Raw genomic sequence first — 25,237 nt, forward strand, 5'->3', positions numbered from 1 at the left:
GGGAAATCTGTGGGTAAAGAGAAACTGAAAGCCTTTGCAGGGCCTTTTCCTGACTTTACCCATCTTGACTTGTAGGGTTAGGAAGAGGTGTTTGTGGAGGATAAAAACCAAATGGATGACCATCAGAAGGCCCTATAGAAATGATGTTGAGGAAGGGGACATTGGTTAGAGACCTGAGGTAGCCACATAAATGTAGAGCAAGAAAAGGAGTTCAAATAGAGGCTGGAGGCCCACAGGTATAGAGCAGGCCCTTATGGCTGTCTTTAAGGGGTTGAATACTCTATTCTCATAAAACTGAAATCTATTTGGCTCCTTAGCATTCACCCTTGTGCCAAAAGTTTCAAGTGAGCTTCAGAGAAGTTTTGTCCCCTGAGAGTTCCTGGGTATCTAGCACCAAGGTACTCTCTGGCCACAAGGGGGAGCCAGCTCTCTATTACAGGGATCATACCTCATAGGCACTGAAGATCTGGCAGGGGTCTGGGATGGGCCAGGGTGCCTCTGGTTTGTCAAAACAGGTGATAGTTGAGGTCTAAAATGTACTGGGGTTTCTAGTGTGTGTTGGGTCCACCATCGAAAGGTGTTCAGCACTGTCAGAGTTTCCTACATTCCTTTGCAAACACTGGCTAGGAGATGCAATGCTCACTTCATGCTAAAATGTGTGGATGTAGGATTCATTCTAGTGATGAGGATCCTGTCATGCCTAACTGGGATTATTTTCTGGATGTCCTCTGTTGGGGACACAGTTTCCTCTCTCTTACCTTGGATTTATCTAAGTTCCTACTGCTCCTTCCTTGTGTGATCCTGTGTGGGAGTGAAATATATGTGTGTGTGTGTGTGCATACGCGCACTTTTGTACCTACATGCTGGAGATGGGGGGATATAAAGAAGCTGGAATAAGATCTGGGTCAGTGGCCACTGAAAATGGAATTGGGAGGTAGGTGGAGAAGAACAGAAACAAGCCTGTTATTGGGACCAACACATGCCATTCTTCCTGTTCCCCTCTGATCTATTGACTCTGATCAACTGAGAGTGGAAAGTTAACTTTTCAGAAGAAGACATTTAGTTTTACTTCTGAAATCAGAATATGCCAGGGGAAGTGGAGACCACTGGCTCCAGAACAAGCTCTCCCCAAAGGAGAGAAACCATCTCCCCACCCTGGACAGCTGGTGTTCCTGAAGAATGGGCCTCTCCTCCCACCACACTTGCTGCTGGCCCAGCAAGTCTCCAAGGGGTGGGCTGGGTTGGGCTGGGCTGGGCTGGGCTGTGCCCCCTCCACACGCCCAGAAACACCAATTCACGGCAGGGCAGGTTTTAGGCTCTCCAGCGGGTCTGCCTTGCGCTTCCGACTTGGCCCAGAGAGGGCGCTCCTGACAGCCCCACAGACGGAGCTGCAGCCACATGTGCCTAGGCCTCGGGGATGGAGCACTGGAGCACTGGAAGAGGAGGCTCAGCAAGGCTATGGGGATCACCCATAGGGAAGAGGCAGGGAGAACTGAAGCCTGGGAAGACAAGGTCATCTGAGGAAGAACCCTGGAGGAGCTTGCGTATTCAGTGTGGGAGTCAGAAGCTACCAGGTTGGATGAAAGAATAGAAGGGAGTTTCCAAAGACTAGAAATTAGAATGAGGTGGGTCAAGAGCAGAGAGAAGCCTTCATCCTGATCCAGAAAACTCCTATTAATCCAGGCCTGGTTCATGACCCAGTTCAAAGACCCCTTCTCCCTCTCTTTCCTAACTCCCCTCCAAGCAAAACTGAAGACTCCTTTTCTGCACTCCTATAGTACCTGTTTCACACTTCTGTGATACTTGTCACAACCCATGTTGCCTCCATGAGCAGGGAACTCCTGGCAGAGTGTCACTGAGCTTTGTAAATTCAGTGCCAAGTCAAGTTCCTGACACACCATAAGTACTCAGAGAAATGAAAGTGAAGTCACTCAGTCATGTCCAGCTCTTTGCGACCCCATGGACTGTAGCCTGCCAGATTCCTCTGCCCATGGGATTCTCCAGGCAAGAATACTGGAGTGGGTTGCCACTGGTGTTTGCTAAATGACTAGCAGTTGACGAGTTACATGTTCCTTCTCGTGTGCAACCTGGACATGGAAGATGGGAGCTTCCCGCATATCATCCAACAGTGGCTGAGGGAAGTGGATCACCTAAAGGAGGCTCTTGAACCATCATGCTTGGGCTGTCTGGAGAACCGCTGTGGAAGAAGCAGGAAGGTCAATGTTGGGCTAGAACGCCAGGGGAGCTGAAAATGGGGCCAAGGAAGGAAAAGCAATCAGGAGATGGGGAGGATGGGACCTCGAAGACCAGTCATAGAGTATTCATCCCTGTAAGCAATCCCAAACTCAAATCCCCAGATATAAAGGAAAATTGGGCTAAAAGCATTGGTGGTGGGTCTTGATTGGCTGGGTTAAACTGGAGAATTAATAGCAAATTGAGCACATTTTTGGCCATGTCCCACCAACCCCAGAGGCTGATCATCTTAAACTGAACTCATTCCCTCTGGTTTCCTCCCAAACCACTCCATCTTTTATGCTGCTGCAGGACTGTTCATCTGCAAACTTTGCTTCTATTTTTTTTCACCACCCTTCTCCTCTCTATGTAGTTCAGTTCTGTTCAATAGAAATAAAATGTGAGTCACATATGTAATTTAAAATTTTCTAGTACTGCATTAAAAAAGGAACAGGTGAAATCAATTTTGGTCATTTTATTTCGTCCAATATATCCAAAATATAATTTCAACATGTAAACAGTATTAAAAATTAACTATGAGTGAGGTATTTTATAATATTTTTGTACCATGTCTTTGAAATCCAGTTTTCATTTTACAATCACAGCACATTTCAGTTCAGGTGCTAAATTTCAATGCAAAAGTGAAATATAGTCCTACCAAAAGAATAAAGTTGTATTTCATGAAAAAAATTATACTGTTTCACTTTTTAAACAAAATGTAGAGTTCAGTTCAATTCAGGGCTCCAGTAGTCATGTATGACCAGTGGCTGCCATCTTGGACAGCCCAGATCTAGCTACATTTGGCAAGTCTAAATTCCTGTCTGGTTTTTAGTCTTCCACAATTGATCACCTTCCTGCTCCCGCATCACCCCTCACCACCACTCTGTGAAAATGACTCCAGATTGTTTCTCCTACATATCATGCCTAATCCCCATTCTGGGCCTTGGCTAATGTTTCTTCTCACAAGAATGCCCTTCTGCCTTTCACCTCTCCCGAGCTATAACCTGTAGGCCTAGCTCAAACATCGCTTCTTCTGTGAAGCCTTCTGCCTTGCTATAGTGCCTAGATCCTACATTCTCTGACATTCTATTGGACTTCAGTAAGGATCATGCAATTTGACACTTAATTGTTCTCTGTTTCAAGTACTGGCTTTGTCTCTCCTCCATTAGCTGGGCGATACTGGGGTGGCAAGGATTGGATCATATATACTCTGGCTCCCCTGACCTGCCCCAACTTTGGAAACAAGAAAAGCATGAAGGATTTTTTTTTTCCCAGTTGACTGGTTGGCTTTACTCGTTTTAAAAAGTTGTTTTGGGGCCCTGGTGGTTGCTCACTAAATGACCGTTGATTGATTCCTTTCATGTAGAGTTACCAGATTTAGAAAATTAAAATGTTGGAATTTCAGATGGGTAATAAATATATATGTGTGTGTGTGTGTGTGTGTGTGTATAGGGAGAGAGAGAGAGAGAGAGTGTAAGTATGTCTCAAATATTGCATGGAATATACTTACACTAAAAATTATTCTTTATTTATCTGAAATTCAAATTTAACCAGTGTCCTGTACTTTTCTTTGCTATATCTAGCAACCCTACTTTCAGGACCATCTGTTGTGCTATCTGCTCAGCATCCGTTTCTCCTCCTCCTGGCATCAGCACCTTGATTTTCCTCTGGGGAATTATTGTTCCCCCATTCTCATAGACATGTGTGACCTATGTTTGATTGATGCTCACTTCCTGCCCCTTCCTCCATTGGAACACATGACCCAGGCCTGGGCAGAGGGCTGCTTTCCCCTAAAGAACAGTGATTGGCTAAGGGATAGGCATGTGAGCCAAGACAAGTCAATGAGAACCCTCCCCCGGGTATTTGCAGGAATCACGGGGACAGATAAACACTCCTTCCACCAGGGTTGCTGGACGGGTAGGATGTTAGGCTGGCACTGCTGGTGGCCAGTTTGCCACCTAGTGGAGAACACCTGCCTAAGAGTAAGAGTGACCCAGAGGAAAACAAGCTAAGGGCTGACAGTTCTAGAGCACATCATTTTGCGTATCTGGATCTAGCTACCTTGGGACTCTTGCCTAATAGTTATAATTTCACAAACACGCATCCATGTGTGCACGTAGACTTCTTAGAGAGGATGATGGACTTGATAGGAAGAGGAGGAGAGGCACAGAAGAAAAGTCAGCCCTCACATCTACACATCTCCATACTTCTGAAACATGCTTCCTATGGCAGCCTAGGCACTGGGGCCAGGCCCCACCCTGCCCCACCCAGCCCCACCCCATCACATCCTACCTGCAGTATGGCCAGGGCTCACCAGAAGAGCTTGAAGTTATGAATGAGGAGGTCCAACATGTGGTTTTGGAGGATCTGCCCGAAAAGCACATGCACCCCCTGTACTCATTGCATTCAGCACCCACTTGGTGCTTAGCTCATGATGGAACTTCTAAATAGGGCAGCTATATGGGAATATGAAAAATGAGGGATCAGTAGAGCAGCAGAATAAACAGGGCCCTATTATAAGACAGGAATCCAAGGATCAAAAGTGCAGACAAAATTTGCTTTGGTAATGGCTAATACATCGTTACTGATCAATACCATGGTTACTGTGATGTTTATTGAATAATTAATTCAATTCTTAAAACAATCCTATGAAATAGATTTTTTTCTATACCCATTTCTACATATATGGAAACTAGAAGTCAGAAGTAAAATAACTTAATAGTGAAACATAGAATCAGGACCTAAATCCAGGTCTTCTGATTTAGTGATGAGCCACGATCATTTCCTGGATATGAAATCACAATGAAAATTGAAAAGTTGTACAAATACATGGGACTGTGTTAATTATCACCTGTTCCTGGTCCTCATATCTTGCATTTATAACATCTTTGAGGGTACCAGGAGTCCAGTAAAGGAACTGAGGGGATTAGGTACTTGGTTCTAACCAGGCTGAGGAAACAGGCTACTACTACTACTACTACCTCCTTATTCTGCAACTCTATAAATAGCTGGTCACACAAACCCCTGGCAAGGTCTATATTGAAAATACTTAACAAGTGATCAACAAACACTCTTGAGTTTAAGAAAAGAAATCTGACCAATCAGAATAAAGCTGGCCAGTATGCAGTACTGATGCTATCGGCTACATGTCAGACTATGCAGCTGGGGAGATATCAATCAAATCTGAGTTATATCACTAACCATTTGGAATAGGAAATGACAACCTACTCTAGTATTCTTGCCTGGGAAATTCCATGGACAGAGGAGCACGGTGGGCTACAGTCCATGGGGTCACAAAAAGTCTGACAGGACTGAGCACACACAAATAAACATAAAAATACTTTAAGTTTTACATATTTGAACCTAGGCAGGTTCATTTTAAAGTTCATGTGGAGGGCTTCCCTGTAGGTCCAGTGGTTAAGAATCTGCCTTGCAATGCAAGGGATGCTAGTTCGATCCCTGGTCCAGGAAGATCCCACATACTTCAGATCAGCTAAGTCCATGTGCCACAACTACTAAGCCTCCGCCCTAGAGCCCATGCTCTGCAACAAGAGAAACCACCATTAATGAGAAGCCTGTGCACTGCAACAAAGAGTAGCCCCAGCTCACCGCAACTAGGGAAAGCCTGCATGTAGCAACAAAGACCCACCATAGCCAAAAAATAATAAAGATAAATAAATCTTATAAAAAATTAAGTTCATGTGGAAAAAGGGCAGTAGTTATACAGAAGAGTATTGAAGAAAGGACTAGCCCTTATCAGACATTAAATATACCATAAGTATCTATATTTAAACAGTATGATATCAGCACATCGATAGACAGACACAAATTTCCAGAAATAAACCACTGCACCTGGGAACTGAGTGTTTGATACAGGTAGCATCTCAAACCACTTAGGAAAAGATTAACTTTAAAAATATATACTGGGACAATTGGATAGTCATTCAGAAAAATATAAAATTGAGTCCATACCTCACCCTATACATAAGAATAAACTCCTAATGATAGTTTGGGATTAACATTTAAGCATGTCTATATATAAAGCAGATAAGCAACAGGGACTTACTGTATAGCACAGGAAACTACATTTAATATCTTATAATGATCTATAATGGAAAAGAATCTGAAAAAGAATTATATATACTATATAATTTAATCACTTTGTTGTATACCCAAAACTAACAGAACATTGTAAAATAAACAGACTTCCACTTAAAAAATGGTTTTGATAAAAGAGAGCAAGAGAAAGACCATTTTTACTAGAAGAAAACACGTACTAAAAGAAAACACAGATGGAGTTCCTTTCCAGTCTGGGGGTGGGGGTAAGGTGAGGGGTGCTTTCTGTTCCTCAAGATACAGATTCAATAAAAGATAGACTGATAAGTTTTACCCCAGAAATATTAAAGCAAAGACTTTTGTATTGTTAAAACTCATAGAAAATATAATATATAGAGTCCCTTGAACAACATGGGTTTGAACTGCGAGGGGCCGCTTATACATGGATTGTTTCAATGGTAAATACACAGTACTACAATGTTCCTATCCCAGGAATGTGGATAAGGAGAAATCATGGATACACAGAGTCGACTATAAGTTATACCATTTTCCACTGTACAGAGGGTCAGTGCCCCTAACCACTGCCTTGTTCAATTGTTAACTGTATATCAGAAGTAAAGGACTAATATCTCTAATTTATAAAGAATTCACAATCAAAGGATCATCAAGACCACCAAATCATTAGAAAATGAGTGTATTTCATATATTTACAGAGCTTCCCAGGTGGCACTAGTGGTAAAGAACCTGTCTGCCAATGCAGGAGACAAAAGAGACTTCCTGGGTGGGGAAATCCCCTGGAGGAGAGCATAGCAACCCACTCCAGTATTCTTGCCTGGAGAATCCCATGGACAGAGGAGCCTGGCAGGCTACAGTCCATAGGGTAGCAAAGAGTCGGACAGGACTAAAGCAACCTAGCAGCAGCAGCATGTATATACATAAACACACAGTTCAAGTGCCCTGCAGAAGAGACTACCCAAATAACCTTGCACATGTAGAGCACACCTGAATGTGAAAAATAATGAGGAGGAGTTCTATAGGAACTTCCCTGGGAGTCCAGTAGTTAGGACTCCATGCTTTTCACTGCTAAGGGCCCGGGTTCAGTCTCTGGTCTGAGAACTAACATCCCACAAGCCGTACAGCATGGCCAAAATAGTTAAAAAATAAATTTATAAATAAACCACTTTCTTTTAAAAAATAAAAATAGAGATGCTTTTCAAAAAAGAGTTCTATAAACCAAAGTGCAGTTATTTTCAGTATGCCTCACAAAAGCACAGAAGAGTATATATAGTAAGCTGCCTCCTGTATAAGAAAGAAGTGCAAAGCATACACGCACACGCACACTTTTTTGGTAAAAAAAAAAAAAAACACAGGAGGAGAAATCAGTCACAAATGAAATTGTTACTTGCAGGGATGAGTGGGAATGGGAGGGAAGGAATAGAAAAGAAGACAACTTTTTAAGTTCTGACTTTTAAATCATGTTATATTTCCCTTGTGGCTCAGCTGGTAAAGAATCTGCCTGCAATGCAGGAGACCTGGGCTCAATCCCTGGGTTGGGAAGATCCCCTGGAAGAGGGAAAGGCTATTCACTCCAGTATCCTGGCCTGGAGAATTCCATGGACTGTATAATCCATGTGGTCACAAAGAGTCAGACACAACTGAGTGACTTTTACTTTCACATTTTACATATTCAAAAGACAAAATTAGATCAAACACTGAAAAAAAATCTGAAATTGAAAACAAATAAAAACAAATGAACCTAACTGTATCTCACATTAATAACATAACCACAAAGAAAAAAAATTACTACAAGTGACTTTTGAACATTTTATCTATCTTGAGTGGGATGTGACCAAAGGACAAAAAGAACTGCAAAAATCTTGACCACTTCTTGGTAAGTTTGTTGATGACAGTGGTACGAGGGTAGTAGTTCCAAAACTGGTATTCACTGCAGGACTGAACAGATGCATAAATATACTGATGATGTTGGAGCAGAGTACATGTATATATATGTGTCTTTGAAAACATATGTCTTTATATATTTCCTTTTCTTTCTACTGAAAGGGCTTGGAGGCAAAACAAGCCAGGAGCAGTGAGCATACCAAGTACCTAGCTCTCTAAATATCAGTTTCTACTAACAATCAGGGTTCCTTGGAAAATGATTGATTCCACGGCTGGAATCAGGGAAATTATAAGGTGAACTTGGGCCAACATTTTTGTGCCCCTACATCTTGTGCTCCTACATGTGGAGAGGGGCTTTCCTGGTGGCTCACTGATAAAGAATCTGCCTGCTAATGCAGGAGATATGGGTTTGATCCCTGGGTCGAGAAGATCCCCCAGAGAAGGAAATGGCAACCCACTCCAGTATTCTTGCTTGGCAAATCCATAGGACAGAGGAGTCTGGCGGGCTACAGTCCATAGGATCACAAAAGAGTCGGACATGACTGAGTGACTAATAACAACATGTAGATAGGGAGAAACCATGGATACAGAGAGTCAACTGTAAGTTATACTATTCTCCCCTGGGTACATAAACACACACACACACACACACACACACAAATGTAAATAATGAAGAAGAGATTTATAAACTGGAGAGATTTTCAGTATATCTTGTTAAGCAAAAATGCAAGGCATAAAAGAGTATGTATGTTGCATAAGAGAACAGGAAAAAAATTTTTTTTTGCAAAAAGCAGCACAGTAGAGTGTCTAAATGCTAATGTGGATAGATATGTCACAAGAACACAAGGGCCAGCTTGAATGAGCTCACATTTTGAGCATTAAAATGAGTAATAACAGGAATAGATTAAAACACACTGAGCAACAAAAATTCATGAGTTTACATCAATACTAAATAAATGTAGATAAGATGGGGAGAGGAGAGAGATTCTTCTTCACAGAAGAATGCCAACCAATAAATGTAGACAGAAGGGTAGAAATAGAAAAATCACCATTTGAAAACTGTCATAGTAATAATTGATTCAATGAAGAATCATCAGTGGATGCTAAAATCATGGGTGAAAGATGCTGAGGAATAACATAAAAAGAAGCCTAACAGATACCACCTTGACCAAATGATCAAACATAGCACCACCAAACAAAGGGACAAACTGATATCAGGAACCTCCCCATGTGATACACTGATAAAGGAGCAGCCACATTTATGCAGGATTCCTGCCCCCAAATTTAAGGTGAATATAATGAAAAAACAATCAGGCAAATCCAAAGTGAGGCACATACTGGGAAACAATTGGTCTAGACTTCTAAAACATCACTGTTTTGATGAAAAACATAAAAAACGACTGAGGGACTCAGCCAGATTAAAGGAAACTAAAGAAACATAATGAAATGCAATGCAACACATTGTTCTTGATCAGATCCTGGATCCGGAAGATAAAAACAATACAAGAATAATTGGGGGAATCTGAATATAGTCTGTATTGAGATAATCATGTTGTATTAATTGTCATTTTCTCGAGCAATAATTATGTGGTAATTATGGAGACAAATGCCCTTTGTTCTTAGGGAACACAGTAATTTGTGTCAAGTATCATATCTCCAATTACATTTCAAATGATTCAGGGGAAAAAAGAGATGAAGCAGATGTGGCAAAATGTTAATGACTGGTAATCTAGCGAAAAGCATATGGGGGTTCATTGTACTATTCTTGCAATTTTTCTGCAGATTTGAACGTTTTCAAAATAAAAGTGTGGGCAGATTTTACATCAAAAATATTTCTACAACTAAAGATTTATAAGCTTTAAAAGAAGCCTCTTTATTTTAAACAATGTCGGTACATGTAAAAGATAAAAAACCAGAATCAAGCAAAAGACAAAAACCACACAAACACACACAAAAAAACTGATAGATCTGACTATGTAAAAAAAGTGTAAATAAAATGTCTCTACATCAGAAACATAGAAATTAAAAATGATAAACCAGGGGAAAATATAGAATGGGAAAAAAGGGCTACCATCCTTGCTATAAATACTCCCTCTTATAAATTAGTAATAAAAAAATACCCTAAAAAAGAATGGGTGAATATGCCCAAAAGATATGAAGAAGCAATACAAAAAGATAAAAATATTCAGGAAGCAATAAAAATTGCTTCTAATGCAGGGGGGTGTGGGTTCAGTCCTGGTTATGGGAACTAAAATCCCACATGCTGCAGAGTGCAGTAAAAAAAAAAATATATATATATATATATATTCAAAGGCAACCAGATATCTTTAAGCAGCCAATCTCCAAAGTAATGAAATATAAATTCACACTTCAATGCCTTTTGTTTTTTCCTTTGCTGATTACTGAAGATTATAAAGAACAATGCTACCCAGTATTTTAAGGGTATGGGGGAACAACCAATTTTACCCTCTATTTACGAACCTTTTTGGAGATACCAGTATGCATCAAAAAGCCTTAAAATTTTAGACATACTTTAACCCAGTGATTCCACTTTTGGAGGTTTATACTAATGAGAGTGTCAAATGTGTGTATAAGGATATTCTATGCAGCATTTTAAGAAAAGCCATAATGTTGAAACCATAACATCTGATGACTAGGGTTAGAATAAAAAAATGATGGTCCACCCATTCCAAGGAATACTATACTGACATTAAAAATGATGAAGCAGAGAGCTTCCCTGGTGGCTCAGTGGTAAAAAATCCACCTGCAAATGCAGCAGACATGGGTATGATCCCTGGTCCAGGAAGAGTCCATGTCCCTCAGAGCAACTAAGCCCGTGGGCCATAACTACTGAGCCTGTGCTCTAGAGCCCAGAGCCAAAACTACTGCGCCCACATGCCACAACGACTGAAGCCTGAGTGCCCTAGAGCTGGTGCTCTGCAACGAGAGAAGCCACCTCAATGAGAAGCCTGCACACAGCAAAGAAGACCCAGCACAGCCATAAATAACTAAATAAGTAAATAAATAAAAGTTTAAATGATGAGGTAGGGACTTCCCTAGTGGTGCAGCGGATAAGAATTCACCTGCCAATGCAGGGGACACAGGTTCAACCCCTGGTCCAGGAAGATTCAACATGCCATGGATGCAGCTGGGCCCGTGGGCCACAACTACTGAGCCTGTGCTCTATAATCTGTGTTCCGCAAAAGGAGAGGCCACCAGAGTGAGAAGCTCATGCACCACAGCAAAGAGTGGCCCCCACTCGCCGCAACTGAGAAAACTCATTCAAAGGAACCAAGACCCAGCACAGTCATAAATAAATAAATGAAATTATGAGGTAAATAACATTAGTACAGAAAGGTGTTTATAATTTTAAATAAAGAGAAGCAAGTTAAAAACAGCATGCCGAGTATGATACTGTTTTTATATAACTATTTTACAAATGCACTAAAAAATAGAGGGATATTCTCTAAAATTTGTCTGAGGGGTTTTCCTGGAAGAAGATGGATTATGGATGTTTTTTTTTCTCTTTGATTTCTGTATTTCTGAAAGTTTTGACAATAAAAAAAACAAATTGCTACCATAGTTACAATATTCTTTAAAAATACAGTTCTTTAAAATATCACAGATTGTCATTCCCTACTATATCCCCTATCCCTGGGATAGTACCTGACATGTGACAGGTACTCTAAAACTATTTGCTGAATGAATAAATAAAAGAATCTCACACAACTCATGAACATGGTTGAAATTTATACCATATGGTGAAATAAACCACGGATTTAGAGTCACAAAACCTGGATTCAAACTGGGTTCAAATCCTGACTCTTGGACTTCCCTGATGGTGCAGTGGATAAGAATCCACCTGCCAATGTAGGGGACATAGGTTCGATCCCTGGTCCAGGAAGATTCCACATGCTGTGGAGCTTCTAAGCCCTCACACCACGACTACTGAGCCTGCACTCTAGAGCCCACACGCTGCAACTACCGAGGCCTACAAGCCCAGATCCTGTGCTACACAACAAGAGAAGCCACAGCAATGAGAAAGCTGTATATCACAATGAAGAGTAGGCCCCACTCGCCGCAACTAGAGAAAACCCACCTGCAATGAAGACCCAGTGCAGCAAAAAATAATAGTAATTGATTTTTAAAAAGCCTGATTCCTGTCTTAGTTGTGTAGTCATGATTACAACCCCTTAATGTCTTCATTTCAGCTTTCTCATTTGGGAAATGGAGACATTAAACACACAATCCTTAGGAGATTGTTAAGAGAACTGAGATAACATACATGACATATTTTGTAAAGTGCAAAGGCCTCTGTGTATGAGGTATTATGACTATGCAATGGAACCTATAAGTGTAAAGAAGTATATAACGTAAAAGGAAGGGGTCTAGACAAGGTGGGTGTAATTGGAAAAGACTTCTGAGAGATGTGAGAGCTCAAAAGCAACAGTGAATGTGGAAAGCATGCCAAGAGAAATAGGGATATGATGAATGAACACCATTTAGAAGGAAAGACAAAGATACACTTTGAAAGGGGTGTGGATTCCCTGCTCAGAGAGGGACCTCCTTTGAGTTCTGAGGGCAGGTAAGGAGCACGCCAGCTGTTGTCTGGTCAAGTTGGGAAGCTTCCTGGAGGAAGTGGTTTGAATAATGGATGAGACCACATCTCTCCAGCAACACCACCACTTTTCAGGAGCCTGGTTCTGCCCTTTGGAGGATAAGGGATGTTGTGTGTGAAAACTGAGGACCAGAGATGTGTAAAACTGCTTTTTCTTTTGGGCTGCAAAGCAGAGCTGAAGTGGCATCCAGACATCCTGGTGCTCACTCCAAACCCTAAACTGCAAAGTGCACCCAAAGTGATTACTATTTCTACAGTTATTACCAGTGCTTGTACTGATCATAATTTCATTAGTGAGCAGGGACTGTATCAGTGTACTGTTATCTGCAGTGAACTCATAGGACAACTTGCAAAAAAAATATGCCTCAAAGGCTTCTGCATAGTGTAGATGACTGTGGTATTGATAATTAACCTGTGAAAAAGGATAAAAGAGTATCTGTCAGCTGACTGGTGGCCCATCCTGTATTTTTGCATTTTTCTCAAGAGAACTGAGTGCAGCAGCCCATTGACTTGAAAACTCTGATTAGTGACCTGGTAACACAAGAACTTGCCCAGCTGGCTTCGTGGAAGTCAAACAACCCTTTCTACCCTCCAGCCCTGGGTTTTCCTTGTTCTTCTGGTTTTTTGGGGTTTTTTTGGCCATTCCACACAACATAAGTAATAAGTGTTAATGGCTCAGTCATGTCTGACTCTGCAACCCCATGAACTGTAGCCCACCAGGCTCTCCTGTCCATGGGATTCTCCAGGCAAGCATACTGGAGTGGATTTCCATGTCCCTCCCCAGAGGATCTGCCTAACCCAGAGGTCAAACCCACATATCTTACGTCTCCTATATTGGCAGGCGGGTTCTTTCCCACTAGCACCACCTACACAGCATGTGGGATCTTAATTCCTCAACCAGGGATCGAACCTGTGCTCTGCAGTAGAAGAGCAGAGTCTTAGCCACTGGACCACCAGGGAAGTCCTAGCGCTGGGTTTTCTAATTCCTGGGATCCCTCCTTTTCTGTGTCCCTCACTGTAGACGTTACCTCCTCATCCCTCATACCTGGATGAAGTTCCCTTGATATTCGAAGAAAAGCAGTGGCCATGTGATGCTGATGATGGAGGGGAAGAGCTTCTTCAGAGGGATCTGGAGAGAGAGAGAGGAGCAGGAGCAGCATCTCCAGGAAGACCTGGCTGTCACTGCTCCCCGGGGTCCCCTCCTCAAGGCTGGCCCCCCACTGACAGGGACTGCCCCACGGTGCTGTGTGCCAAGGCCTGGACGTTGGATGTTGGAGGTCTTCTCTTTCACCTGCTGCACCAGTGTCTGCACCTCTGTGAGGTTGTCTAAGGAGAGGGAGAGGCCATCAGAGTGGAAGGGCTGGCTCTTTGGCAGTTCTTCCTCCTCCCCTGGGGCCCAGTCAGGATACATACTGCTGCCCCCACCTCTGAGCAGGCACCCTAAGACCTGGACAAATGATAGTTCCTCTGAGTCACTCTGCTGCCTCCAGCCCCTCACCCTACCATTCCCACCTTCCCTCTCACCATCCAGGGTGAAAATGAAGAGCACAGTGTCAGTTTCTGTGAGGGACGGCAGGATGGGAGTCAGGAAGTCTTCCTGGGAGAAGGAGAAATGGGGACCCTGGAGCAGAAAAAGAGGAGAGAATGCCTCCCATGAAAAACTCTGACACACAGACTTGGAGACCAAAGAGGCCCTTAGAGGACATTGAGTCCAGAGCTTTTATCTACGGATGTACAATAAAAAACCAAGACTCAAAGAAGTAAAAAGTGTTTTGTCCAAGATGACGCAGCTGATGGAAGAGCTCTGGACTACAGCCAAGTTGCTGCTACTGCTGCTAAGTCACTTCAGTCGTGTCCAACTCTGTGCGACCCCAAAGACAGCAGCCTACCAGGCTGCCCCGTCCCTGGGATTCTCCAGGCAAGAACACTGGAGTGGGTTGCCATTTCCTTCTCCAGCGCATGAAAGTGAAAAGTGAAAGTGAAGTTGCTCAGTCGTGTCCGACTCTTAGCGACCTCATGGACTGCAGCCTACCAGGCTGCTCTGTCCATGGGATTTTCCAGGCAAGAGTACTGGAGTGGGGTGCCATTGCCTTCTCCGTTAGAGCCAGGTTAGAGGGGTGAATAAAGAGCTTCCCACACTGTCCCCATGCTGCCCCAAGCCTCACGACCTTTAACCCATTTCCCCTTCTCTAGAAAGGAATCCCATGGTATTCCCCTGTTTCTAACTTCCTCTTTTCTCCCACCCTCTGCACACTAGTTATCTTCCCAACTTCCCCACATCCCATCATCTTTCCACCTGGTTGATAAGCTCAGCCTCCTGGTTAAACATGCCACTGCGATCAGCAATGAGAAATCCATGGACATCCCGGAAATCAGGGAGAGAGGAGTGAGAGGCTTCATAGGACAGGAAGGCTCTAGGCTTGGGAAGGTGTCAGTGGGACTGGGAGGAAAGTGGCAAGTAGGGTGCAGGATGTGGAGTAACACACATGGGAGGCCATAGCTAAGCAAGGGATCAAGGACTGAGTAAAGGTTCAAAAAGAAGGAGCATTTGACTGAATGCCTACCTAGATAGAGCAGGATGAAAACTGGATAAGGAGCCCCGCCATGGGTTGGAGTAGGAAAGAATTTGGATAGCAGACCAATTGGTTTGGATCAGGAAGAATCAGGAGGAAAGTCTGGACAAGAGTCCCATCGGCACCAAAGGCATGCATGCACTCTACTCCATCCATGATGGCAATGATGCCCAGGGTCTGCCAGCCAACCAGGTACACTCGGCCTTTCTCGCCAGGCTGAGGGTGGGTCAGAGGTCAGGACGTGAAAGGAGAGATCACGGTGAAAAAAGTCCAGAGATCAGAGAAAAATACACATGGAAGAGCATAGGAATAAATGAACCAAAAGCCTATCCTGACCCTCCAACACACAGGCCCCCATCCCCAGACCTTCCCATATTAACATATCCCATAGATTCTCCCCTGCTCTCAGAATATTCTCTGCCCAGGCCACTTCCTCCCTCCAAATATACATCTACACACCTGGTGCTGGCCTGTTTCATCAGGGTGGCAATCTTGGGGCTTTGACCATAGGTCACTTGATAAGCCTGCTCAAATGTCTGCAGGATTTCCAAAAGTCATCTGGGAGAAAGGTGACCATCTCCCAGGGCAGGCCCAGTGCACCCTTCAGAAAACCAAGGTCCCTCCCACCCAATTCAAGGGACGGCACAATTCCCTTGAAACTAAGTTCTGCTGGTCCCTGGTGGAGGTGCAGAAAGAAGGGCCAGATTGCATTCAAGAGGGGCAGGAAGGGCTTTGGTGGGAAGAAGACTAAAGAGCAGAGAGTGGGAGAGAGCATCCAGAGCGCTGAGAGGAGGATGGGATCAGAGAGTTGACAAGGAGGTAAGTGAACCATGTGGAAGCCAGGCAAGAGACCCTGGGGAGCGGACCAGGCACACAGCAATATCACCTCTACCCCACATGGCCTGGACCATCCCCACAGCAAAGACTCTCAGAAGCCATGTTAGCTTTGGATGTCTCAGGTGGGCAAAGGGATCAGGTCTGGACATGAGGAACTCAGGGTCCACTGGGAACAAGTCAGATGCCTTGACTGTGTCATGGGACCACCAGTGTCCCCAGTCAGCTCCCTTCTCAGGGAAGGACCAGCAGGGCCTCAGTCTTGCTGCTAAGCCCAGTCTCCAGGTCTGGATCTGCCATTCTCCACCTGCACTGTCCCACCAACTGCCCAACTCTGATCTCTCTCTGGTCCAGATCCTCCCTACCTTGGAAATGCTGCAATGCCCCATCTACAATGGTCCAATGGTCCTGATGCTACAATGGTCCACAGTCTTGTGGGCTGCTGGCAACAGGGCTTCCAGAAGGATGTTGGTGGCATTTCAACCTTTCATCCAGAAGGAGTCACTGAGGCCCTCAGGTTGGGGAGTGATGATGACACCCCAGAGAATCTGGGAATGGAAAGAGGGTCCTAGAGTTTATTAGTTAGTGACCACTGTGCATGCAGTCTGGTTACAGTGGCTCTTGGACATGTGCTCTGGTTAGTGGCCACTGCACAGGTACTAGTAGGACTAGTGGCCCCCAGTGTGCTGTGATGAGGAATGCTGGGTTGAGAGTTTAACTGAGAGAAGAGAAGAGAGAGAGAAAGAGCCCCCCTTTGGTCATTTCTATGGTACATTCAGGACTTTGGAGACAAAGCCAGAATAATGGGTCTTCCGTTACTTGGGGATAAGGGTTTTCAAAGAGGGTTTTTCTTTTTCCCAAGAACTTTCTCCCTCCTACATCCTCCCCTTTTTAAATAGCAGTTTACTAATCCACATTTACTAACACACATTTACTAACCATTAGCATTTACTAACCACATTTCCTGTCCTTTGGACAGACCGATGAAGCAGCCACAACATGATATGTAACATGACACACCAAAGAGATAAAGAGATGACAGCAAAGAGAATGATAAAAAGCAGTGTTTGAGAATAGGAGATTAAAAGTAAATAATTGCAGAGAGGAGGAGAGATGAGTCCCTGGGAGATGAAAGATACAGAACTTTTGGGTGATATGGAATTCCTGCCTTCCAATCTCGCAGAAGGAAGGTCAAGGAAATGTCACTGATGTGCCCATCCCTGGCAGAGAGGATCAGGGATTTGGTTAAGATACTTTGTAAGGTGAAAAGAAGAGAAGATGATGCTAGTGAGATGCAGTCACAATCCAGAGACAAAAGGAACAGGAGCACAGGAGGCTTAGAAAGCCCAAGTCAATTTTGGAGACTTTTAGAAAGGCAGAAGAGTGAAACTGCATCCCATTGTTTTTAAAATCCCATATTTGAAATTTAAACATATAAAAGAGACATAAAGCAGTTCACCACTCTACTTGATACTTTCTATATGGTAAGATCCCCTGGAGAAGGAAATGGCCACTCAGTCTGACATTTCTGTCTGGAGAATACCCACAGACAGAGGAACCTGGCAGGCTACAACCACGGGGTTGCAAAGAGTTGGACATGACTGAAGGAACTTAGCAAAACACACACAGACATACACACACACACACACACACACACAGATGCAAAAGAATGTCTTTAAATAGAAACTTCCCCTAGACCATTTAGGTATTTAACAATTACTGATTTAAGCGACAGGGCCACAATGGAAATAACACATCTTAAGATGAAAAACAAAATGAGAAAATAGGATGTGATTTACAACATTTCAGTAGACACACAATGCCAGGAATTCAGACAAAATGTAACGGAAACTAAAATCAGAGGCCCGCAATGGCAAACCATCCTGAGTTGGGGGCAAGGGGTAGGGGCAGTGGCAGATCTCACCCCAATTGCAGGATTGAGCACAAAAGCTTCCTGTTGCTCTTGCAGTTTCTGCATCTGCTCCACAATTTGTCAGAATGTTGAACTCTAGTCTTCAATAGGATCATTTCTAGGGCCCAAAGAGAGACAGAGGGGGGATTGTCTGTAAGAATCTAAAGGAAGGACCTTAGATGGGAGTTGAGATCAAAGACCACATTGGGATTGGGGTCAGAGGTCTACAATTTCCTAGAGAGATGTGCTTTGATGCCCATAGGAGCACTGTGTCCCTGAACCTCAAGGATGAGGGTTAATAAAACATTCAGCAATTGAAGCCCAGAGCAAAACCGACACTCAAACGTAAAGTTCCAGCCTGAGACCAGAACTTCCTCATGACCTGGTCCTTGAACAGGTCTCGTTGCCATGACCACACTAGCTACACCCTCTGCAGGTACCTAAGGGAATGCCTATCAACCAAATGTCAAAGTCACCACCTATTCAGTTTTAGGGTCCGTCAGAAGCTTTTCGCATTCCTGGAAATATATTCTGGAAATTCTCCAAATAGTGAACCCCTCACTAGCTGAAGTTCCTACTGAGAGAACCAAGCTACAAGGTCTGAAGTGTAGCACCTAACAGTTGGGAACCTCCCTTGAATAAGTTAATCAGGAACATGACGAAGTGTGGATGAGGAGAGCAACAGGTGCAACCACGGAATCTCAAAGAATGGGGATCTTCTGTAGTTGGCTCTCCAGGCTTTGAAAGGGGATAATTTGGGAATTACTCACCATGGCAAGAGCTCAAAAAGTTATTTCTGTCTATGGCTTCCCTAACTTCCTCTTATCATGGCATTCCTACAAAAGTTCCATCCCTTCTTGAACTATTTTAATATGTTTTTCATCTGCATTACTTCTGGGTCAAACAAGTTTTATATGTTACATACCTACTGGGTAAAGTGTTTTCTATAACTTGTCCTCAAACTACTTCTGAAACTTTCTAGAGACCTCAGACAGAGGAGACCTAAGCAGAGAGAGGAGACAGTGTTTACTGTGTGGTTGAAAACTGAGATTCCCAGACTTGGCTGGTCATCAAAATCACCTGGGGAGCTTTGTTTTTTTTTTTTTAATAATTACCCATTTCTGGGTTCCATGCCCACTCTGAGAATCTGCTTCAGAAGTTCTGGAGTGGAGCCCCCAAATCTGTATTTTTAAAAAGCTTCCCAGACGATGCTGAAGATCAGCCAAGTTTGGGAGCCACTGATTTAAGGAACAACTGGAAGATCTCCACGCCTACATTGTTTGAAATCCTTCATTTCACTTAGTCACAGTGCCTGAAATTAGCATCCACTGCAGCAGAAACATTTTTGGTAAAGGAAGGTCCTCCATTAAAAGAGATCATTTATACCTTCATATTAATTACACCACATGCCTGGAATCTGAGAGTTGAAAAAGTCTCTGAAAGAATTCAGCTGTCCCTCTCCCCAAGACCACCACTAGATACACAAAGGAGCTGTTGAGTAATCAACAAGCCTTTGCCGAAATACCTCCAGTGACAGGAAACCCTCGGCTTCTTCAAGAGGCCCACTCCAATGGTTTATTTAGCAGAGTTTCCCCAGCCTGGCTGTACATCAGAATCTCCAAGGATGCTTCCAAAATTTGGATATTTCAGGACCTTACCTCAAGCCTACATCAGACCTCTCCTACAAAAATCTTTCTTACGTTTTTTTTAATACTCTCAAGGCAGTGCATCCACAGAATTACAATTAGCATTATTGGTTTAATATGCTGACCTTCTTGAGATCAAAGTGGCCATTTAGACAGAGAATAAGAGGGAGGTCATCTGGAGGCACAGGGATCTCAGGAAAGGGAAACAGGATGGGAATGTGAGTAGCCAGAGAGAGACCAAAGGGGCTCGTGGAATGAAGGAGAAAGGGCTCTAAAATAAGAAAAATAGGCAAAGGAGAGAGAGTAGGACGCCAGTCAGCACTCACTACTTCTTCTTTGAAAAGAGGCTTGGGGCCCATAGCAGATGAAAGTACTGGTCTTTGTGGGATCATTTTCCTGAACTCATTCTGTCCTCTGACCTGTGTTTTTCTTGCCTCTTCCCTCTGCTTTCAATGTATGCTTTTGTATATTTTATCTATCCTTTGTAAGCTGCCTTCAGTCCTTTCTGAAATAAGAGAACAAACCAACCAACCAACCAAAAGCTTTCTAAGCTAGAAACACCCTTTATTTACTTTTTTATTCTGAGATTTGGTGAACAAGGCTATATTCGCCCTGCCCTCTCTTTTGTGATCATCCTGTAATTTTCTTTTTTTTTTATTATTATTTTTTTTTTCCAGTGGGTCATCCTGTAATTTTCATAGGTTCCCTCCTAACCTCCTCCGGGGCTCTGGACATGACTTTTCACTACAGAAGGCTCACCTGGCCATGCTCAATGGGTTGAAACCAACCAGGACTGGCAAAAAAGACGTCTGGGTTATCCACGCAGTAGTCCATCTGGCCTGCACAAAGGGAGCCTAGAGAGGGAGGAGGGCACAATAAGGGGGTTACTTTACTGCTGCCCAGGGCCCATGTGCATCAGAATACCCCCAAATGCTTATTTAAATGCAATTTCCTGGGCCCATTTAAAATCTACTGGATCTGAATTTGAAGGGGAGAACCCCATGAACCTACACTTTTTTGTCTTATTATTTTTATTTTTGCCTGCACTATGTAGCTTGCAGAATCTTAGTTCCCTAACCAAGGATTGAACTGTGGCCCCCAGCAGTGGAAGCACTGAATCTTAACCACTGGACCACCAGGGAATGCCTTGGACCTACATTTTTTAAATTTTCTTTTTCTTTTAAATTTTACTTATTTATTTTTGGCTGTGCTGGGTCTTTGTTGTGAGGGCTTTTCTCGAGCTGCAGCAAGCAGGGGCTACTCTCTAGTGGTGTGCAGGCCCCTTACCATGGTGGCTCCTCCCGTTGGGGAGCACAGGCTCCAGGGCTCGCAGGCCTCGGTAATTGCAGCACATGAGTTCAGCAGCTGCGGCTCCCGGGCTTCAGAGCACAGGCTCAACAGTTTTTGGTGCACAAGCCCAGCCTCTCCGCTGCACATGGGATCCTCCCTGATCAGGGATCAAACCCATGTCTCCTGCATTGGTAGGCCGATTCTTCACCACTGAGCTACCAGGGAAGCCCTGGACTTAATATTTTTAACAAATTCCTCTGAAAAATCTGGAGGAAAGTCTGAAAATACTGAACTGAAAGCTCCATGAGGTCAGTGTCCTGCTCTCCTCACATGCCTCATTTCACATCCAGCCCTTGCTGGGGCCCAGGCTCTACTGAGTGAATGCTGAGTCAGAGTCAAAGCTGTGGAGCTGAGAGGAAACTCGGGGTCCTCTAGCCCACTGCTTCTCAAACTACCTGGGAATCTTGTTAAAATGCTGATTCAGGCTCAGGAAATCCCAGGTGGGGAGGACTGATATTCTGCATTTCTAACAAACCCCAGGTAATACTGATGCTGCTGGTGTAAGGACCACACTTTAAGTAGCAAAGGACTAATCCTGGGTCAGCTTTTTCTGTAAAGAGCCAGAAGGCAAATTTTTTAGGCTTTCTGGGCCCTATGACCTCTGTTGCACAACTCAGTCTTTAAAGCATGAGAGTGGCTATGGACAATATGTAAACATAAATGGCTGTTTCAATAAAACTTTATTTACAAAAACAGGCAGCAGTTGGACTGACCTACCAACATAGTTGGCTGACCCCTGGACTTCTCTGTTTTGGTTGTGAAATGGATTGGTACACAGTTATTCTAAGATAGGATCCCTTTCCCTTTAACCACATTCATACAACTGGATCCTAATTAACCATAAAATCAAACTTCCTTACGAAAAATCCTTTCTGTTTTCGAGCTAAATCTACATAAATCTTGTCAGCATCTCTTCCATGCTATTCCACTCCTATGCCTGCATTCCTGTAAAATTGATCCATATAACCCTTTTTCATATTCACAGAGTCCCACCAAAACACCAATGACAATCACCCTCTTCTTCCCAGCAGCCACCTAGGAGGGGAGGCCACCAAGAGGATTCCAGATACAAACCTACTGTGAGGATGTCAGGGCAGGGATTTGTGTGGGGGAGGGGTGGCAGAGGTGGGGGATGGGCTTTGGCTGGATGCTGGGGCTTTGATGTCCCCATGAGAAGGAAGGGACAGAGGACTCTGGCTGAGTGTCAATGGAAAACACAGACCTTCTTCAGTTCCTCAATCCTGTCCAGGGCACTATCTTCTGTCCCCTCCCTAGAGGCCATCACAGACCTAAAAGGACACATGCAAGGTCAGTGGCACTGCTTGGGAAGCAGAAGCCTATGGTTTATTAAGGCTGCTTCTGAGAGGAGGAAATGAAGGGAAAACTATCACTGAGGAGCACCTACTATTTGTTGAGCACCATGATAAATACTCGGTAGGGTTGAAAAACTTGAAATACCTATGAGGGTTAGTCAGGCAACATAAGAATGCAAAGCGGAAAGCAAACTGACACAATCTCCGCCTAAAAGCATTCAAATTCAATTTCTAAAAGAAGTTATTCAGGTCAAACACAGTAGTCATAGGCCAACTTAGCTTACCTGTCACCACCAACAACAAGGTAGACCTTTCATCAGCTGGTTAAAGGAGACCTGCCAAGGGGGAGAGAACATGAAGTAGTAAAGACAAGGAAGGAACAATTATCTTGGATTTTCAATACCTGGAAAGGAGAGGTTGTATAATGATTCTCTTAGGTTAGTGTTTAGCCAGTACTGCTTGGAATCTGACACTTAAAGACACTGCTTGGAGATGACTGACTAGGGGTGTGTGGGCCATAGAGACACTGGCAATAGACTGGTGGGGCTCAGATGGGCTTGGAAGAAATGGGGCTCCATAGAGTCAGAGCTGGAGGGGGTCTGCCTGGGAGCTGAGCCATGATGAGTTTTATGGTCCTGAGGGTCACCCCAAGAAGGCAGAGAGAGCAAAACCAGGGACTGAAATACTCACGGACATGAGGAATGCCATCCTGCCAGAGGTGCCCCCTTCACTCAGCACCACTCAGCCTCCCGCCCCACCCCAGGCTCCTGAGAAAAGAAAAATGCCTAGGTCTCCAGGCCCCAGCCCATTAGGAAAAGTATGCTTTCTTCTTTGTTGATAAGAGAACTCTCCTGTTATCACAAAAGTGAACAGAACACGGAGAGTGCAGTGCAGTAGAAAGAACCTCGGATTTGAAAAAATTAATTTTAACCCAAAACTCTTGCTTAGCTACTTATTCAAACCCTTACTTAATCCAAAAAAGGACTGAAAGCAGTTTTGTCCTAGATAGGTAGATAGATAGAAGTGCATTATCCAGCAATTATTAGTTGTGTATATTTGGGCAAGCTACTATGGGCTTCCCTGGTAGCTCAGTTGGTAAAGAATCTGCCTGCAGTGCAGGAAACTTGGGTTCACTCCCTGGGTCGGGAAGATTCCCCTGGAGAAGGAAATGGCAACCCACTCCAGCATTCTTGCTTGGAAAACCCTATGGACAGAATCCTACGGACAGAGGAGCCTGGTGAGCTACAGTCCAAGGGGTCGAAAGAGTTGGACATGACTTAGAGACTAAACCAGCACCACTATGATTATCTTAAGTCTTCATTTTCCCATCTGAAAAAAAAAAAAAATGGAGACAATAACACCCATTTCACAGGTTTTTGTGAAGGTAATGGATGTGAAAGTGCATGGTCAATCATAAAGTAGTATGCAATAATATTTATTATAATTACTATTGATTGATAAGATGACAATAAGGATCCAAGAGGGAGGACTGGAAGAAAGGAGGACTAAAGTCTATAAAAGTGAAACATAGAGACCAAGAAAAGAGAAATGTAGAGGGAAACACAGATTTAAGCAGGGAGGAGATGGAGAGCTGGTACTTTCAGCACTTTCTGAACTTTTTCAGCCACTTGTTCCATGGTGGTCAGAGTTGACTCATTGTAGAGTCACTGGAGGCAACAGGTGGGCATCAGCAGCCAAGGAAAGGACAATGGATTGGGGGTGGGGGTGGAGAGGCTCTCAGGGTTTCAAAAATAAGGAACCATGGCCTGAGAGGGCAGAGGCTGAGGTGGGGTTGGGGTTGGCATCTTTATTTGCAGTGTCCAGAGGATGGGTCTGGGTCACCTGGTATGTGGGCATGACTTGCCCCTCCTCCTGGGAAATCTCAGCATCACATTGCCCCAGCAATCGAACAATTTGCTCAGCATCAGCTTTGTTCATGTCCTGGGTCAATGATTTGACTTCACTGTGATTGGCAGGGCTGCCTCATACCCAGACAAGGAGAGGGAAGCGGGGACAAGGATAAGGGCAGGGAGCCAAAGCTTCATTCACGCCTGCTGAACTGGAGGTGGGAGTGGCTGCAGGCACAGTGTTGAGACAAACATACACACATGCACACACACACTCACACACACACACACACACACACACACACACACACACACACACAGCATTTAGCTTGCAGTTGGTACTCTGGGCCTATCCATGAAAGAAAATCAGGAAGGAAGATAGGAAGGAGGGCAGGAACAGCAGAAACTCAGGGGGAAGGGAAGCCTAGAACAGACAGGATTCTAGGAATCAGCACAGAAGGCCGACATGGAGAAAGTGTCTCACCTCCCACTTGCCAGGCTCCAGGGTCTCAATCACAAATTGAAACCGTTTTGTGCCTGGCATGGTCTGATGCTGTGGACACACGGTCTTGTGTGCCTTTTCAGCCACACAACCCCTTGTGTCACACTGACTGTGCTTCCAGTTGGCAGGGCCTTACCTGAGGCACAGTCAGTTCAGTCACTCAGTGGAGTCCAGCTCTTTGCGACTGCGTGGACTGCAGCATGCCAGGCTTCCCTGTCCATCACCAACTCCCAGAGCTTGCTCAAACTCAGGTCCATTGAGTTGGTGATGCCATCTGACCATCTCATCAGACACAGTGTTAATGAGGCACAGTGATGATTAACCCAAGTACCCTGGCCTCTCTGAGCACCACCCCCTCTGAACACCTCTGCCTGCATCCTTTCCTGATCACTAGGCCCCCAGCCCTCTGGTCACCCCCAGGGACCTCCCCAAGTCCCTCTCTAGAGGCATCCAGA

The 25,237-nt window shown here is 44.1% G+C and overlaps 1 protein-coding gene across 1 annotated transcript; it reads right to left on the bottom strand.

Moving 5' to 3' along the window:
- Positions 1–1,123: 1,123 nt before the first annotated feature.
- On the bottom strand, positions 1,124–24,824 carry GCKR (glucokinase regulator). Its single transcript, XM_043469067.1, is given in 28 exon segments — positions 1,124–1,377; positions 1,380–1,428; positions 1,431–1,470; positions 2,068–2,186; positions 3,129–3,140; positions 4,525–4,623; positions 4,625–4,675; positions 13,851–13,934; positions 14,027–14,065; positions 14,067–14,131; positions 14,330–14,426; positions 15,102–15,181; positions 15,501–15,585; positions 15,828–15,955; positions 16,631–16,731; positions 18,138–18,242; positions 20,530–20,624; positions 21,501–21,502; positions 22,104–22,155; positions 22,343–22,409; positions 22,718–22,741; positions 22,743–22,768; positions 23,124–23,173; positions 23,610–23,622; positions 24,026–24,100; positions 24,276–24,385; positions 24,388–24,430; positions 24,765–24,824. Coding segments are annotated over 28 exon segments (1,854 nt in total). The 3' UTR covers positions 1,124–1,294.
- Positions 24,825–25,237: the final 413 nt, after the last annotated feature.

The sequence above is a fragment of the Cervus canadensis genome, chromosome 5 (genome assembly GCF_019320065.1).
Source record: "Cervus canadensis isolate Bull #8, Minnesota chromosome 5, ASM1932006v1, whole genome shotgun sequence".
Classification (NCBI taxonomy): Eukaryota; Metazoa; Chordata; class Mammalia; order Artiodactyla; family Cervidae; genus Cervus; species Cervus canadensis.